Consider the following 18,142-nt stretch of genomic DNA (forward strand, 5'->3'; position numbering starts at 1 on the left):
GAATCGAACCAGAAATTGGAATAAGCTGTGAACTGTGACTTACAATTGTCCTTTAATTTGTATGGAATTGTGGAAATAATTGTTTGAGGATTAAGTACCAGGTGCTTTATAGGATTTATCCCCAAAGTAGGTGTGTTAAGGCGAAGAAGCTGAAGCTTGAGTGGATAAAGGCGGGTCCCGTGTCTGGTTAACAGTGGGGTCAGGGGCCAGACTTCTTCTACCTCCTTCTTCTGACCACCTTCTTCTTTTGATCACCTTTTTCTGCCCTACACAGCTGCATTGGCTTTTCTGGCCCCAGAGACGTCCTACTGTCACTCGTTTATAGGATTTCCATAATGATGACTTGGTTTTAGGGTAGACCTTTTCTAAGTGTGTTTGTCACCTTATGACGTAATAAAGAGGTGGTGCCTAGCTCCTCTCATAGCCAACTCAGTGGCCCCATGACTAATAGTCACAGGCTTGGTGCAGTTTTCAAAGCCCTGTCAAACATCATGTCTTGCGACGCACAATCACCGCTGTGATGGCTTTGGGCCATCCTGGGATTCTGCTCTGCTTGCCTCTGTGCAAATGGCTCCAGGTTATTGTGCATTTTGAGTGTTTTTGGCTGTTTTATAAAACTTTGTCTCTTTTCTCAGCATTAACCATCAATGTGTCTGCCACTAGTAGCCACATTTCTTTCTAGTTTGTGGCAGTCTTGGAAATCAGACAACTTATGTTAGAAATGCACTTTGCACATAGGAGAATCTTCAAGCATTTGATGAGGGTCCTAGTAGCTGGGACTACAGCTGTGAGCTACCACAGCTGGCTTTTTTTTTTTTTTTTTAGATGGAGTCTCACTCTGCTGCCCAGGCTGGAGTGCAGTGGCATAATCTCAGTTCACTGCAACCTCCACCTCCTGGGTTCAAGCGATTCTCCCGCCTTAGCCTCCAGAGCACCTGGGATTACAGGCACATACCATCATGCCTGGCTAATTTTTGTATTTTTAGTAGAGATGGGGTTTCACCATGCTGGCCAGGCTGGTCTTGAACTCCTGACCTCAGGTGATCCCCCTGCCTTGGCCTCCCAAAGTGCTGGGATTACAGGTGCCTGCCACCACACCTGGCTAATTTTTTTGTATGTTTTGTAGAGACAGAGTTTTGCCATGTTGCCCAGGCTGGTCTCAAAACTCCTGGGCTCAAGCGATCCACCCACCTCAGCCTCCCAAAGTGCTGGGATTACAGGTGTGAGCCACCATGCCCAGCCTCTACTTGAGCACACATTTCATGGCCAAAGTGCATGAGCTTTGGGTCTGGATTTTTACTCAGTAGCTATTTACTAATGAGTCACCCTGGGAACCCCAGAGGATGAAGCTCCATCATGTTATTTCAAGTTCTCAGCAGTGTTCAGGGTCCATGAAGTTGTTTGTGCAGGCAGCATATTGATACTGTCAGATCACTGAGAAATCAAGAGTCAGTTTTTTAAGAATCCTGCTTGTGGAAATCGTTTTTTTCCTTTGCAAAAAATGGCTATAGAATTCAAGGGAGATGCTGGTTGTTGGACAATTTAAGTTAACATGTGTATGTGCCCAGATCACTGTAGTTCCTATCCTCCCCACTGCTTTTCTCTTTAGGGTGATGACAGAGGTGTCTGTTGATGGGAGACATAAGGCATGGTGTGACCATCACACAAGAGAGAAGGACTTTGCCCTCCCTTTTTCTGCAGGTTCTGTCTCTGTTAAGGCAACCCACAACCCTGTGGGATGGCAGTGACGTTACTGTGAAGTCGTATTGACCACATGATTGATTGCTGAGCCGTGTCTCCTTTGTGCAGTTGGATGCTTGGATGCAGATTATAGATTTTATACTTTTCCTTGTTAACCATCTCCTAGATTTGTCCCCTCTCTGCTTTTAATCTTGTCTCTCACACAGATGGCCGCTCTCAGTCTTGTCCATACCTCTGTCTTGGATCCACACATCTTCCCAGTTCTCATTCAGGTCTGGGCAGGTCCAGGGGAAGCCCCTTTGGCAGCCTCTGAGGACCTCCCTTCAGATGCCCAGGGCTCATTTGCCACATTCCTGGGTGTGGCTGTTACCGTGTTTGTGCGTCCACCTGCAGGCATCCGTCCCCTTTGACGGACACTTTTGCTGCAGTCCAGGCTTGGGGTGCAGATGAAGAAAGGGAGCGATGGCACATGTTGGGCTGTGTGCCCAAGGCTCTTTTTATTTTTTTGAGAAGGAGTCTCACTCTTTCACCCAGACTGGAGTGCAGTGGCATGATCTTGGCTCACTGCAACCTCCATTTCCCAGGTTCAAGCAATTCTCCTGTCTCAGCCTGTGGAGTAGCTGGGACTACAGGTACATGCCACCACACCCGGCTAATTTTTGTATTTTTAGTAGAGACGGGGTTTCACCATATTGGTCAGGCTGGTCTCGAACTCCAGACCTCAGGGGATCCACTTGCCTAGGCCTCCCAAAGTGCTGGTTTTACAGGTGTGAGCCACTGTGCCAGCCCCCGTGCCAGCCCCCAAGACTCTTGTTGGTCAGTGCGCACCTATCAGGGTCAGCTGCCTGCTGAGGAATTCCACCCCCACCTGCCCCTGCCACCAATGGGCAAGAGCTGGAGGGATGTGTGAAAACCCTGCGAAGCTTCCTTAGGCAAAGGCCCGGTGAGTGCGGTGGGTTGAGAGTGCCAGCCCCATGGACGTGGGACTGGGTATGGCTGGGTGAGTGTTTGGCGGCTCGAGGGGCTTTGAAGATTCTTGCTCACTGCAGGAGCCATAAAAACAGCCGAGGCTGCCCTGTGTGCACTTCATCTTCCTGGATCACTCTGCCCTCAACTCCCCTCTGGCCAGTACACTTAAAAAAAAAAAACACAAACTGTCTTATTTTCTTTTTGATTATGGTAAAATACGCGTAACATAAAATTTACCATACATTTTTAAGTGTATGATTCAGTCGTATTAAGCACATTCCTGCTGTTGTGCAGCCAATCTCCCGAACTCTTCATCTTGCAAAACCAAAGCTCTACCTGCGAACAATTCCCACTTCCCCTCCCCGACCCCAGGTCCGTGTCATTCTACTTCTGTCTCTGGGAATTTGAGTACTCTGGGGGCCTCACAGAAGAGGACTCCTGCAGGATTTGTTCTTTTAGTGACTGGCTTATTTCACTTAGCATAATGTCTTCAAGGTTGACCCCTGTTGGAGCGAGTGTCAAAGTTCCCTTCCTTTTGAGTCTGAATCATATTCCATGGTATGTACAGTCCTTATGGTTTTTAATCACAGGGTCCTTGGCTTCACTTGGTCCTCAGTTTCCCATCAGTCCAGTGCTGTGTGTGTATGTGTGTGGGGGGTGAGCTAGGCACAAGTAGACTCTTTACCCTGCTGCAGCCTTGGTTCTGTGAGTTAATTTATTCCTCTTGACTTCCAAGTTTGGGTTTTGAGGGCCAGGAGTACAGTTATGGGTAGCTTTCTTGGGGTCCGCTGCAGACGTGACCTAGCAGCTGTAGGCTATGGCTCCAGGGGAAGGAGTCTCTGTCACTTCTATGTCTGGCACATGGCTAGATTTGCCACTGAGTTACAGAGCATTGAACTCACCACTGATGCTTGCATTGGAGCAAGCCCTTGACTGGGTTAATACCAGCCTGAGATGGATTTAGCTCATCTTTCTCAACTGGCCTGACCCAGGGCCGGCTACCCAGGGCTAAGCCTGAGGACAGTGGCCCCTTCCAGGTCCCTGAGAGCCTACAGCCCCAACCAGTCTCTGCTCTCAGCTGTGCCTGCTAGGTCTGTCTTCAGCCTTCCTTCTTTTTAACATTCATTTAAAATTAACATTACGTTTCTAAGTTTAAAAGACATTCATTTTCATTGTAGAAAAACAAGAAAAATTCTAAATAGACCTAGAGAGGAAAATACAAATCTACAGCATACCCGCTCCAAGGGGGACCACCATTCTTAATAACTTGGTGTCCTCACACGTTAGGTGCTCCTCACCAGTGAGTGCCTTTGGGCAGGGAGACTTGGAGGAAGATAAGGCCCCGTGGGGTGGGTTCTAACCATCAGGAAGGCCTGAGGCTCATAGCAGGCATTGTTCCCAGCAAAAGCTGTCATTCCCCATGAGAGTCTCTCAGTGACTGCTGTCAGGGTGTGGCTATGCCTGTGTAAGAGCCCTTAGGAGAAGTGGAGCAGCCAGGCCCCGGGGTTTGACCAAAAGCATGACAGGCCGGAGGCCAGTGGGCCTGCAGGGCAGTGGGGCTGGTCTCAGAGCTCCCTTGCACACTCTGCATGTGCTGCCTCACACTCATCTTCGTATCTGCTGCCTACTGGATCAGTCCCTCAGTCAAACTTGAGGTAGGAGGTGAAGCTGCATTTAAACCTCCCATTACAATACAGGAGAGAGAAAGGACACCAGGAGGTTCTGGTCCCATCTCTACAATAAACTGTGCAAATTTGGAGCCTCAGTTTTCTTACCTGGAGAGGGGAATGAGCCACGCCTACATTATGGGTAGCCATAATGTGATGAGAGGAGCAGCGGGTGGTAAAGGTGAGCTTCCCTTTGTCTCTCAGCAGGCTTGGAAAGGAAGAGGAGGATATGTGTATATGCTTGAGGGGAGCAGAATGTACCCTGGCTTTGGCATTAGGAAGGCTGTCTTGGGAAGGGAGGGTGGGGACGTCCCAGCTGCCGGAAAAGCTGGTGCAGCTCCGGCTGCCCCTGAGGTTGATCTCTACAAGTGGGTGCCAGGCCTGGGTGGCCTTCCAGGCTCCAGTGAGCACAGGCATTTGTCTCACGATTACTGCCCCTTGGTGGCTTGAGGAAGGACTCCAGAGCATGCTCAGAAAGGCAAGACAGCAGCTCAAAGCTCACTTGCAGCCTGAGGACATGTTCAGGACTGCAGGGGAGCTGGGACACAAGTGTGCTGACCTTGGTGCTGACCTTGCTGCAGCCCTCAGCCTCGGCTGAGACCACTTCAGAAATTCCCTCTTCTCCATATTTTCCATTATCACCAGCCAAGAGGCAACACGTGGGTGAGAAGGATTGACCTGGGCTTGGACCTACACTAAGCACTTTCCGAATTGGTTCCCTCTGAGGTTCTCAAACCTCAGTTCATGACACCCCTGGGCCATAAGCAATATCTAACAGTTAACAGCTCTGTTCATTCCATGATTAGGTCCAAGCAGCTCACTAAATATGTCCTGACAACTTAGTAGCCATTTGAAAAATAATACTCATAAATTGAAAGAAAAATAATGTTTTTCTTTTCTTTTTCTTTTTAATGCTATTATTTTTTAGCGACAGGGACTTGCTCTGTTGCCCAGGCTGGAGTGCAGTCATGCAATCATGGCTCACTGCACCCTTGAACTCCTGGGCTCAAGCGATCTTCCTGCCTCAGCCTTCCAAGTAGCTAGGACTATTGGCACATACCATGATGCCTGGTTAATTTATTTTTATTTTTACTTTGTAGCGATAGGGTCTCACTATGTTGCCCGTGCTGGTCTTGAACTCTTGGGCTCAGGCGATCCTCCTACCTCAGACTCCCAAACTGTTGGGATTATAGGTGTGAGCCACTGCACCTGACTGCTTTCATTTTTAAATAGCTGCTATTCCTTTCTAAGGGGCTTATGTGCCTTATAAGCTTTGTACAGCTTCTCTAATCTTGGAATCCTATTAGACTCCGCCACACACGTTTTATATTCCAATGTGGAATTTTGTGTGGTGCTTGCAAAATCTAGCTTCACAAAGCGATAACATTCTTGACAGGAATGCAGCAGGATCTCGTGGTTAAGCCGGGAACTGCCTGCAGCCAGCAGCTTGCCCGGCACCTGACACGTGTGGCTGGGTTTCCCTCCATTCAAGGTATCCCCGCAGTGCCCCAGTGAGTTCTTAGGGGTGCCTTGACACAGTTTGGGAGTGTGGAATGACTTAATGGGACCCTCCTTATAATCCTGCGATGTAGGTAGTATTCCATTTTACAGAAGTAGAGACTGAGCCTCAGAGAAGCCAAGGTGTTGGCCTAAGGCCACACAGCTGCTTGGCAAGGGAGCCAGGACTGGCCAGGTGTGCCTGATGCTCTGACAATCCTTTGAACGATTAAGTAGGTCCCTTATTTGTGTGTCTTTGAGGTTCTGAGCACTTGTCCTTCTCCCTTTAGTATCTGGCACCAGAGGGAATCAATCTTTCTGTCCTTCAGAACTCAGATCGTTTCCTGTCACCCAGCCCTGAGAGGCAGAAAGTAGACAGTGATGGGAGCTTGTTGTTTTTCGTTTTTCCAGGGGGCCCACTGTGCTCTTGCTGCGTCCCAGACCCCATGGGACTCTCCTTCCTTCCCACCTATGGCTGCCAGAGTAACCGCACGGCCAGCGTGGCCGCCCTGCGCATGAAGGCCCGCGAGCATTCAGAAGCCGTCCTGCAGTCGGCCAACCTCCTGCCTTCCACCAGCAGCAGCCCTGGCCCTGTCGCCAAGCCAGCACCCCCAGATGGCAGCCAGGACAAGACCTCTCCCACCAAGGAACAGAGCGAGGCAGAGAAGAGTGTATGAGGGTCCACAGTGCCCCGCCCGGCCTGCCCTCCCCCGCCCCTGCTTCTCCCAGCCTCAGCCCCTACAGAAAACTCTCCAAATAGCAAGGAGAAGCCAGCGGCCCCAGGGCCTCTGCATGGACCCAAGACGGGCAAGTGAGACCCACAGCTCCCTTGGCACCTGGAGGGTCCCTCTGGAGTCCCACCAGTGCGGCAGTGTTGTCCTGGCTTCTTTGGAAGCAGATCCCGATGGCACTTGGTGGCAGCAGAGCCCTCTCTGTGAGATTTCCATCCAGGCCCAGAGTCTCGGAGGGAGGTAGATTCCTCATCCGTCTCCCTTCCTATTTCCTCCCTGGGCTGCCTTTGAAGGTCTTGTCAAACCCAGGAACTGTGGCATGGGCTGAAGTTTCATGAAAAGAAAAGGGCCTGTCCCGCTTACAGTGTTTAAGAACTGGGGAACTGGTGGAACCCCAAGCGACTCTTGCTCCCCTGGACCAAGATGAGCAGTAATGCCTTTTCTCTTGTTGGAGAATATTGGTTGTGGGCTTCATTACAAAGTGAGAAGATGTAGGGTAGGGAGGGGCCAACAGGACACAGCCTGTCCCAGAGGACCACGGTGGCTCTGACCCAGGAGATCTCACTGACACATCTGGCCAGGGGGCTGGGATAATCACCCAGGCCACCTGCTCCATGAACTGGGGGCTGCTGTCTTGACACTGTGGGTGTGGAACTAGTGTGGCCCCTGTACCTGAAGCACTCACCTGCAAGCCCTTCCTCTCTCCCAAATAGACTTGTGGATTGGTGGGAAGTTAAGCAACTGAAAAGTAGCTCTCTGGTCCAGGAGGTCCTGAGGGCCCTTGGAGAGGGAAGAAGCCCTTCAGGAATGCCTCTGAAGTAATTATGCATACAGATGAACTACCTTTCCCCACATGCCTGGCACGTAGAGGGGGCTCTTCAGTGCTGGTGGTTTTTTACTGGGGGAAAAAAAGTAGGAAAGGAGATAGGAACTGCATATGTGCAGATATGGAGCATGGGGAAGGCAGCTTTCTCATGGTGTGGAGAGCATTAATTCCAAAGGGCCAAATTTCACAGAGATTTCTGTTTTGGTCTAGTGTGGCTATTTTCTCTGGTGAGGATGGTGACCTGGAGGATACCCAAGGGGAACGTGCAATAGCATAAGCTCTGCCGCTTTCTGGCAGGGGTGCCTGGCACCTGAAAGGTTGCAGTCTTTGGTGGCTTTTGCTGATGGTGTTTCCATGCGGATAGTTATTGCCTTCATGATGGTTATTTTGGTTTCAGTTATTATCATCAAAATGTTCTACTTTCACATTTCCTGTCCCCTTTTTACCTTCCCCCACTCCATGACCCCCAAATAATACTCCTGAGTGTATCATGCCTCATCTATGATCACTATGAAGCATTTGATAAAACACACTGTCTCCTTTAAAGAAAAAAATCAAATCCTTCTTCCTGCTGTATTTTGCTTGTTGAGTATAAAGATGAAATGATTTGCCAAAAAGCGGCAAAGTTGCTTCCGTTTCCCTGTAATTACGAATGTTTGGTTGAGGGATGTAAGCTCAAGCCCTTATGCACACTAACTCTTCAATCTAATTGTTTGATTAAACTCGTATTTCCTCCAGAAAGGTACATAAATAAGTGAACTGTTGAGCAAATTAAGAATACTTAACAGCATTGCATCTGAAAAGTAGTTATGCTGATTAAATTTTGTGTCCTTGAGGACTTTCAGGAAATTACTTTTGATCGTCAATAACACAATTAAGTAAACTACACACACATTAGCATGAATAATTGATAAGAAATTATGTATTACCACGAAGCACTGATTTAATAATTCATGATGCGACACTCTAGTGACTGTGCAAAACTGGATCATATCGAAAAGTCTGCCTGATGTTACTGAAAGAAAGGAACGAAAATGAGCACCAAACCTCTGCAGAGATATTGAGTACTTAGTTTTGTTGTACAAAGGCAAAAAGTAACAATGCATGATGTAGTTTCTGTTTGTTTAAATACCCAAATAAATTTAGAGGAGTTAAAAGAAAGACGGAAAAAGCTCAGGTCCTCTCTTTGTTCCTCCCAGCCCTGAGGCTGCAGGGCTGGGTGGAGTCTGCGCTCTTCAATCTTCCACTTTGGCTAATGTGCAAATGGAAACCTGGAAACTTCCAGGAGGAGGGCATTGAGGCCTTGGCTCAGGAACCTTTTAGTGGATCAGAACCCCTGTGCAGATCAGAGCCCTCCCCAAGGCACTGACAAGCACTGCATTGCAGGATCATTCTCGCTGGGGCCCCCGTAGGTTGCCCTGTCTGCCGAAGTTCATCATGTGACTGTAAAAGGCAGCTGGACTTCAGCGTGGGAAGGAGGCTCGGGCCCCAGGGATTGATTGATTAATTAATTATTATTATTATTCATTTATTAGTTGAGGCAAATGAAGTCCATTCCTGAATGCACTCCAGGTTATGGGAAAGGAGCCTAGAAACCACTAAGTTATGACTGTGACTGGGGCAGCAGCCTGGCCTTGTTGGGCATGACAGCCTGCCCAGAGGAGGAGCAACCGTGGCATGGCACGGAGTCAGGGCGGTCAGCCCTGGCATAGGACCTGGGGGACTTGGGGGCTCCTTCTCCATTCCTCAGTGGGTGCCCAGTGTCTGATCTCTCAGTTGGGTAGAAAGAACTTCCTTTGACTCTGCCACTGTCTCATTTCCTGGGAACTTTACATAGGTTAGCACATTTAATCCCAATGATAAACCCACAATGTAAGTCCTACTATTCCCGTTTCACAGTTAAGGAAACTGAGGCACATTAAGATCGGGCAACTTCTGTGAAGCTACATAGTTGATAGGCTCTGATAGGAAGAGGGAAAGCTTGGCTTCATTGGCTGTCACACAGAGTGGTTAATAAATGACTTGATGAGATCAACTGGGCTCAGTCTTCAAGGCCAGGAGCTCCACGGAGGCATATGAGGACCCGTCGGTCCCAGCAGGTTTCACAGATGGTGAGTCATGGTTTCACTTTGCTCACTGTCTTTTGGGTTCTGTCCTGGATGGGCCTGTGGAAGGGGAGAATGAACCACCCCAGCGCCCTGTCAGACCTCAGTGTCTCCCTCCCCTGGGTCTGGCCTGGCAGGGGCCGGGGCAAGCCTGCCCCCATTTTATCTGCGCCTGGCCTTAGGTGTGTGCCTGTCTGAGAGCAGGCCCAGCAGCAATCCCTGAACTCAGTGGTGCCCAGAGCTTCTGGGCCCCTCCGATGGATATTCTAGCAAGACGGGACACCAAGAAGGTGCCTGAGACTCAACCAGTCTACGTAATGGAAACTCTCTTTCTTCCTAATTTTCTGGCTTCACCAGAAAAAGTGAAACCTTTATAGATTCAGAGCTTTGTTGAAGTTGGTTAAGAGCATGTTTCACTTCTTCAGAATCCTAGCCCTAAGGGCTGTGTGACTCTGGGTGAGTCACCTAACCTCTATGTGCTTCAGTCATCTACATAATAATGGCACCAGCCTCCCGGGGCTCTTTGGAGATTAAATGAGTGGATAGCTACATGGTGCCTGGCATGGACGAAGTGCAGTATAAAAGCCAGCTCTTGTTCTACCAAGCCTCACACATGTCAAAGGCTTGAAGACCTTTTTCAGGTGAAAACCTCACTTTCTCAAGAAGGAAACGATGGAATGGCTCTCAGCTGCGCCTGAGCCTCCAGAGGGAGTTGGGATTGCCACTGCCTTTCCTGAGCAAATTCTGTGGGCTGTAGGAGGGTTGATTTTCAGGAGGAGGCGTGTGCCCAGGCACTTGAGCTTGGAAGGGAATCTGCGGTACCCAGAGGCAGGGGTGGGCATGAAGGCTGGGGTCAGGGAGAGTGTCTTAGAGAGAGCTCTTCTAGTGGCAAGTACAGGAAAGCACTGAAGCCAGTTTATGTCAAAAAGCACCTTTAGGAGGAGGATACCAAGTGATCTCATGGAGCTCAGGATGGCTGAGACTCTAGTCCTGGGATCCCAGTGAGACAGGCACCAAGAAGCAGGGGGTTGTCAGGAACCTCCTTCGTTTTCCCCCGAAGCTTGGCCCTCTCTGCTCTCTCACAGCCACCAGCCAGGCCGGGATCACTGTGATTTTCCAGCCTCAGCCACACCCTTTGGGGACTTGAGCCGGCAGACACCTCTGGTCTCATCAGGAGTGGTCAATCATGTCCACTCTGGCCCTGCCCTGCCCAGGGGAGGGAACATGGTTCTAAGTCTCTGCGCTGGGAATCTGAGTCGACACCCAGCGTATACCCCCATTACCTCCACAGGGATGGCACCAGAGGCAGAGAAGGGCACAGATGTAGAAAACCCAGTCCCTGCTGAGGCAAGTTAAACCAAAGGATGATAGGTTTCCCTGAGACAGGGACTATAAGGGATTATACTTTCATTATTTTTAAATGATAATGCACCTTCATTCTGGTCTCCACTGATGAACACCGTCAGCCTACTTCAGAGAATTCCACATTTGGCTGTTTTTCTCATCAAGACTTGGCCAAATACCTTCTACAGCAGCTCCAGCAAACTTGTAGGAATGGAGGGTGTGCCTGCTGCACCCAGGAAGCTCAAAGACCCTAGGGCTGTGGAACACCAGGTGTCCCTTTGGAGCCGTTCTCAGCTGCCTGCCTGTGTCCAGATCATACTCCCAATGACAACAAAGCCCTGGCCTTCGAGTTTGGACGTCCTTGGCCCCAGCACCACCAACTGCCATCTGAGGGGGACGACATAATTAGTGCGAGACTGGCAGGTGCTTGGGGCCTGCAGTCCTTGTGGCCAAGAGCGGTGGCCCCAACATTCCTCCCAGCCTGAGCTGTTCCGGCTCGGGTTTGGATAAACCAGAATCCATCCCCCAGTCCTGAGGAAGAGCATTTTAGAGAAGGCAGCTGCCCCTGCCCAGATATGGGCTTTTTAGCTGCCTCTTTCTGAGCCACCTCAAGACAAAGCGAGGCAGCCCGGTGGAAAGCAGCATTGGCTGGTGCCCCGGAAGTGCCTAGGGCCTCTCCTGCCCTGGTACCCTGGAAGCACCTAGGGCCTGTCCTGCACCCTGCCGTATGGACCAAGGAGACCAGCCTGGGAACCCAGCCTGTGCTTACTGCTGCTGCCTGCCACCTGCTCACCGGCCTCTTAGCTGACAACAGGGCCCCTGCCGGGTGAAGCTGCTTCTTGTCAGAGCCTGGCTGTGTTCAGGATGGGCCATTGCTCTTTAGCACACCTCCTTAGGTCCTGGGCACCACCCCCTCCCTCTTGCTGGGTGCATTGTCAGACAGCGCTGGAGCTGCGGCTGCCTGGCCCTGGCCTGGCTCAGCTGGGTGGCCCAGATGCCACAGCAACCCCTATCTTGGGACCTCTGCTGTGGCTGGGAGAGAAGGCTTGCCAGCTGTTGGAAGGCTGCCAACCCTGCCTGGGCCACACGGTGGTGGGGGGTTGAGTGGGAGAGGGCACTCATCCACCCTGAGCCAGGGTCTAGAGAGCAAAGGGGGGTGGTGTAGGAGGAAATTACCCAAGCTGGGGGCCCACCAGGTCAAGGGTTGCCTGGCAGCTGCCAAGGGGTCAAGGCGTTCCTTGCAGTCTCTGGTGGCCTCATTCCTCCACTCAGCAGAGAGGAGCAGCCCTTGCCATAGCCCTGGCCCTGGAGACCCTCCTCTGAGGTAGAGTTCCCCATACATGGTAACACTCCAGCAGGGTTACCGCTGCCTGGGGCAGAGGAAGCATCACAGGCCTGGGAATCAGAGGCCTGACATTCCTAGCTATGTGACCGTGGGCAGGCCATTTAACCTCTCTGTGCCTCATTTCTTTATCTGTATCATGGAAAGAATCATCGTAACTTCAAGTACAGAGGGTTATTGTGAGGAGTCAAGGAAATGATGCATGTGAAGAAGTTTTTGAACCACTCTCAGGAGAACAAGGTCATTGGCAGCACATGACGCTGTCTGAAGCTGCCTCCTGCTGCATCAGTGTGGCCTGGCAAAATGCAACCTAAGAGCAGAGAGGAGGCAGCGCCAGGAAGTGAATCGCGTGGACTTTCCCCAGGGCTTTGCCTGCCTCAAGGCCCCTCCCCCTCCCAAGATCTGGATGGGGCAGCGAGAGGGGGCTAAGTGATTGTGTAATGGCCACATCTGTCAGCACTGGCCAAATGGTTTTTTCAGGAGTCAGGGAGCTAATGGCCCTGCAGCCGGGAGAGACTTTCTCCTAAGTGAAGCACTTTATCTACCCGGGAACATAAGAGCAGCATGGCCTCAGGCCACAGGGACCCTGAGAACAGCTGCTCTGCTGCAGACTTGAATTAGTGCCCTCTCCCCATTGGCTTCCCTCACACCTGCTGCCAGAGGCCAGCCTACGGGTGGCAGCCTGAGTGGTGGTGGTGGTGTGGGACGATGGCAGCCCAGAGGAGGTGTCATCAGACCCAGCCTTGAGTCCAGGATCCCACGCCACCCACCTAAGCAAGTCTCCTGCCCTCTCCAAGTCTCAGTTTCCTCATCTGTAAAATGGGGGCAATGAGGATTAGGTGGGATGAGACAGTGAGGGGCACTGTGGCCAGCACTCAGTGAGGTTACTGCTGCAGAGGAGGGTCCTGGACAATGGTGAGCGTCTTCAGACTGAGGGAACTGGAGAAGAATCCTCTGGGCAGAGAGAAGCCTCTATAAGTGAGAGGGATGCAGAATTTCAGCGACTCTGGGGCACTGAACGTGTTGTGCCCCTGTTTTCACCAGGAGTGCACCTGGGATGATATGAAAGTCCTGTGTACAGAAGTCTAACAAGACCTTACACATGATAAAGTGGCTTCCATCTCCAAGGAGCTACAGAATATCACAAATTCTCTAACTATTGGATACATGTTTTAATTTTTAATTTTTTAGGGTCAGGAAATAGTGGTACATATTTATAGGGTAAATGTGATATTTTGACACAAAAATACAATGTGTAATGATCAAATCAAGAATATCCATCACCCCAAATCAACTATTCTTTCTTTGTGTTGAGAACATTCCAAATCCATTCTTCAAGTTATTTTGAAATATACAATAAATTATTGTCAATGATAGCTACCCTATTGTGCTACCAATCACTAGATCTTACCCCTACCATCTAACTGTATTGTTGTAGCCATTAACTAATCTCGCTTAATCCCCACATCCTCACCACCCTTCTAAGCCTCTGGTAACATTCATTGTACTCTCTATCTCCATGAGATCATTTTTTTTAGCTCCCACATATGAGATAATATGCAATATTTATCTTTCTGTGTCTGGCATGTTTAACTTAACATAATGTCCCCCAGTTCCATCCATGTTGTTGCAAACAACAGAATTTCATTCTTTTTATGACTGAATATTATTCCCTTGTGTATATATACCATGTTTCCTTTATCCATTCATCTGTTGATGGATACTCAGGTTGATTTCATTTCTTGGCTATTGTGAATAGTGTTGCAATAAACATGGGAGGACAGATGTCTTTTTTCAATACACTGAGGTTTTTTCTTTTGGATATATACCTAGCAGTGAAACTGCTGGATCATAAGGTTGTTTCATTTTTGTTTCCTTGAGGAAATGCCGTACTCTTTTCCTTGGTAGTGGTACTAGTTTATGTTCCCACCAACAGTATACAAGTGTTCTCCTGTCTCCATGTATATGCCATTACAAGCTTTTTTTTTTTTTTATCTTTTTGATAAAAGCTACTTTAACTGTGGATACATTTTAAAAGTCTTTTTATTTTGAAATAATTTTTGAATCACTTACAGGTTGCAAAAGTAGTACAGAGTTCTCATGTCCTTTTCACCCAACTTCTCCCAAAGAGAACACTGACATAACCATAGTACAATGATCAAAACTGAAAATGGACATTGCTACAATACTACTAACTAATCTACAGACCTTATTTGGATTTCATAAATTTTTACATATGCTTATTTTGGGGGAGGAAGGTAATGATTGCATGAAATGTCATTACATATACATTTTCCATCAGGATGTGGAACTGTTCCTTCACTTGCAAGAGACTCTCTCATGCTACTCCTTTGCAATCATATCCTCCCCAGCTGTGACCCCTGGCAGTATTCATCTGTCCTCCATCATTATACTTTAAAAAATTTTGAGACTGTTATATACATGAGATCACACAGGGGCTATATGTTTTTTAAAGAAGAGTGTTAAACATGATTGTTATTCATGGTGATTTAAAACATTAACTGTAGAGAGTAAACATTGACTACATACAACATGTATTAGTCAGTTTGGGCTGCTATAACAGAATACCACAGACAAGATGGCTTATACAAAAGAAATTAATTTTCTCCCACTTCTGGAGGCTGAAGTTTGAGATCATGGTGGCAGCAGTGTTGGTTCCTGGTGAGGGCTCTCTTCCAGGCTTGCAGACAGCAGCCTTCTTGCTGTGTCCTTAAGTAACCTTTTCTCATGGGGTAGGGGAGGGGAGAGAGAGAACTCTCTGGTGTCTCCTCTTACAAGGACACAAATCTTGTTGGATCAGGGCCCCACCCTTATAATGTAATTTAATCTTAATTACTTCCTTTATGTCACATCTCTATATATAGCCACACTGGGGGATTAGGGCTTCAACATATGAAGCCAGTGAGTTGGGGGTGGGGACACAAACAGTCAACACAACATAATTTCTAAAATACTTTTTAAACACTTGAATCTAGTTCTGTCAGATAGCATAAAGTGACATTTATGAAACAGAAAAAAATTTTTAATTAAAATATATTTTATTGTGGCAAAATACACATGACATAAAATTTACCATCTTGACCATTTCCAAGTATAGAGTTCAGTGGCATTAAGTTCATTCACATTGATGTGCTACCATCAACAACATTCATCTCCAGAACTTCGCATCTTGCGAAACTGAAACTCTGGTAACTCCCCAATCCCTCCTCTCCTTTGCCCTTGGCAACCACTATTCTACTTTCTGTTTCTATAAGTTTGACTGCTCTAAGTATCTCATCTAAGTGGAATCATTCAGCATTTGCCTTTTTCCAATTGACATATTTCACTTAGCACCATGTCCTCAAGGCATTCATGTTATAGCATGTGTCAGAATTTCCCTCCTTTCTAAGACTAGGTAATATTCCATTGTAAGTATACTCCACATTTAGCTTCACAATTCATCCCCGATGGACACTTGGATGAATGGATAAGAAACCAAACGAGGGTTGCTTCTGCCTTTGGGCTCTTGTCATTTTTGAGACCCTGCTTTCAGTTCTTTTGGTATATTTCCTATTCCCCAAAGTGAGATTACTGGATTATATGGTAGTTCTGTTTTTAATTTTTTGAGGGACCACCATACTGTTTTCCATAGTGGCAGCATCATTTTATACTCCCACCAACAATGCACAAGGATTCCAGTTATTTTTTATTTTTTTACAGTGACCATTCTAATGGGAGTGAGATGACATCTCATTGTGGTGTTGATTTACATTTTCCTCAGGTTTAGTGGTGTTGAGCATCTTTTCATGTGCTTATTGGAGGAAATTATTTTTGATGTGGAAAAAGCCTTGCTGATGGGGATTCTTTCAAGGTGTATAGGATTGAGTAGGACAATGCAAAATTGACTTTGGTGATGTCTTATCAACTTTTGGGAACAATTTGTCAAGAGGAGATGCAATGCCAGCCTGCTTGGCAGAGGAGTCTGTGGGAAGCCACAACGTAACATATGGACTCAAGAATCTTTTTTGCGTTTGGATCCGTATGCTACAACCTACTTACATGGTAAGAAAAAAAGAAGGAAGCCTGGTGAATTATGTTGGATGTTTTCTCCCCATTGCTGACCTTCTCTCTTCTGGCCTCTCTCCCTAAAGATGTCCTCTGCTACCAGGTTCCTCGTATCCACCCAGAGACAGTGTATAGCATATCTCCCATTCAAACAAATATTGGCATGTCAAATACACTGATGGGTCTTTGCTTTTTCCTTCTTAAATACATATTTTGGAGGGAGTCCCAAAATATGTAGCAGGTGTAAGAATTTCCCTCCTTTCTAAGACTGGGTAATATTTCATTATAAGTGTACCCCACATTTAGCTTCACAATTCATCCCCCATGGACACTTGGATGAATGACAGGGCCTAGGCTTCTGCTTCTGGAATGTTCTTTTGCAGTTCATTCTCAATCCATGCATCTCTATTCCCTCCATCCATGCACTTAACCTCTAGAAACTTCCCTTCTGCTTCTTCCTGACATCTGGCCGCTGTTCTTCTCCTGGTTTGTTCCTTACACAGAAGGACACCTAGTGCCCAGACTGTTCCAGTGAACATCAGAGTGAAAGCAGTGGCTTGTTGGTAGCAGTGTGCCTCATGATTAATATTTTTTTCTGCTTTAATTTTAGTTAGCAACTTAATGTCTCCTTTCCCACTTTTTAAAAAGATAATAAGGGCCAGTAATCTGGTATAGCACCAACACTGCGGTATTGATAAAAATATGTTCACACTAAAGCGCTGACTATTTAGCTTAAAGTGTCCATGCACAGGCTGATGCTCTGAAGTCGAGCTTCGGTACTAGAAAGTTGACTTAGGGGTGCAGGTACAATGTTTGGAGACCTGTCCTGTGGGAAAATTGATGTATTTATGTGAAGAGTCAATGTAGTCCCATGTGAGAAGAGCAAAGGTGACCAGGGTGTGGTGGGGGAGGTCCAGAACACAGGCTTAGGCCAGAGGCCAGGGGCCTTGAGAAGCAGAGTAGGGGTCTGAGCTTTACACTGTATGGGTTGCAAAGAAGTTTTGGAATACCAAGGAAGTTTTGGAATATCAAGGGTTGCTGGGCTGACTTTGTCTTTGATTATGAAAATAACGATTATTTATGGATACCATCTATGTGCCAAGCATTCGGCTAGAGGCTTCTCACCTATTATTTCTGATACACACATACATTTATAAGGCTGGCATTATTTTATGTTTTTTACTTTACATCTGGAAGAAGCAGAGGCTTAAAGGGTTTAAGTGACTTACCTAGAGACAAAACGGCTAGTGATCAGCAGAGCCAAAATACATCTGATGCAGATGCCTAGGCCCCCTCCTTTCCTGGGAATTTGTCCCAAAGCAAAGGCATGGTCTTCAGGGATCGGCAACCTGTCCTGAGCCCCCCTGCCCTGCCGGAGAGAGGTGGGCCTGCTGCTGTCTGCAGTGCTGCCAGTGGATTAGAAGCTCCTTTCCCAGGACTGCCAAGCTGAGGAACCCCTCAGCCCTGCCCACTCCAAGACAGAGAGCTTGAATCCTGACTGCCAACACAAGGAGCCAGGCACCCCACTTCCTGTGCCCCAAGGTGGCTGCAGGGATCATGCCCTGGCTGTGAGAAGACTGGGTGTCCCTGGCACAGAGCTGGAGCAGAGTGTGGGGAGTGCTGCATTCCTGGTATGAAAAACACTTAGACGGTTCCTGCATCAACACAGTTTTTATGTAGATGTGTATCCATGTTGACATGCATTAAGAAACAGAAAACTGGTACAGCAAAACATTGAGATAAAGTTTCCTTTTAGAATATTTTAGTGGAATAAAAAAGGGAGTTGATTTAAAGAAAAAGTATTACATCAACTGTGGTCCTGAGAGTACTTGGCTGAGGCAGGTGAGTGACCAGACTGATCTAGAGAGAGGGCGCTTACCCAGAGAGCTGGGAGC

The 18,142-nt window shown here is 47.9% G+C and overlaps 1 protein-coding gene across 1 annotated transcript in view; it reads left to right on the top strand.

Moving 5' to 3' along the window:
• DRGX (dorsal root ganglia homeobox) overlaps nucleotides 1-8,552 on the top strand; it is a 32,337-nt gene extending 23,785 nt beyond the window's left edge. Inside the window, exon 7 of the mRNA XM_063638068.1 lies at nucleotides 6,246-8,552. Coding sequence (XP_063494138.1) covers nucleotides 6,246-6,511 — 266 coding nt within the window. The 3' untranslated portion in view covers nucleotides 6,512-8,552. The remainder of the gene's footprint in view (nucleotides 1-6,245) is intronic.
• Nucleotides 8,553-18,142: the final 9,590 nt, after the last annotated feature.

The sequence above is a fragment of the Symphalangus syndactylus genome, chromosome 4, assembly GCF_028878055.3.
Source record: "Symphalangus syndactylus isolate Jambi chromosome 4, NHGRI_mSymSyn1-v2.1_pri, whole genome shotgun sequence".
In the NCBI taxonomy this organism is placed as follows: Eukaryota; Metazoa; Chordata; class Mammalia; order Primates; family Hylobatidae; genus Symphalangus; species Symphalangus syndactylus.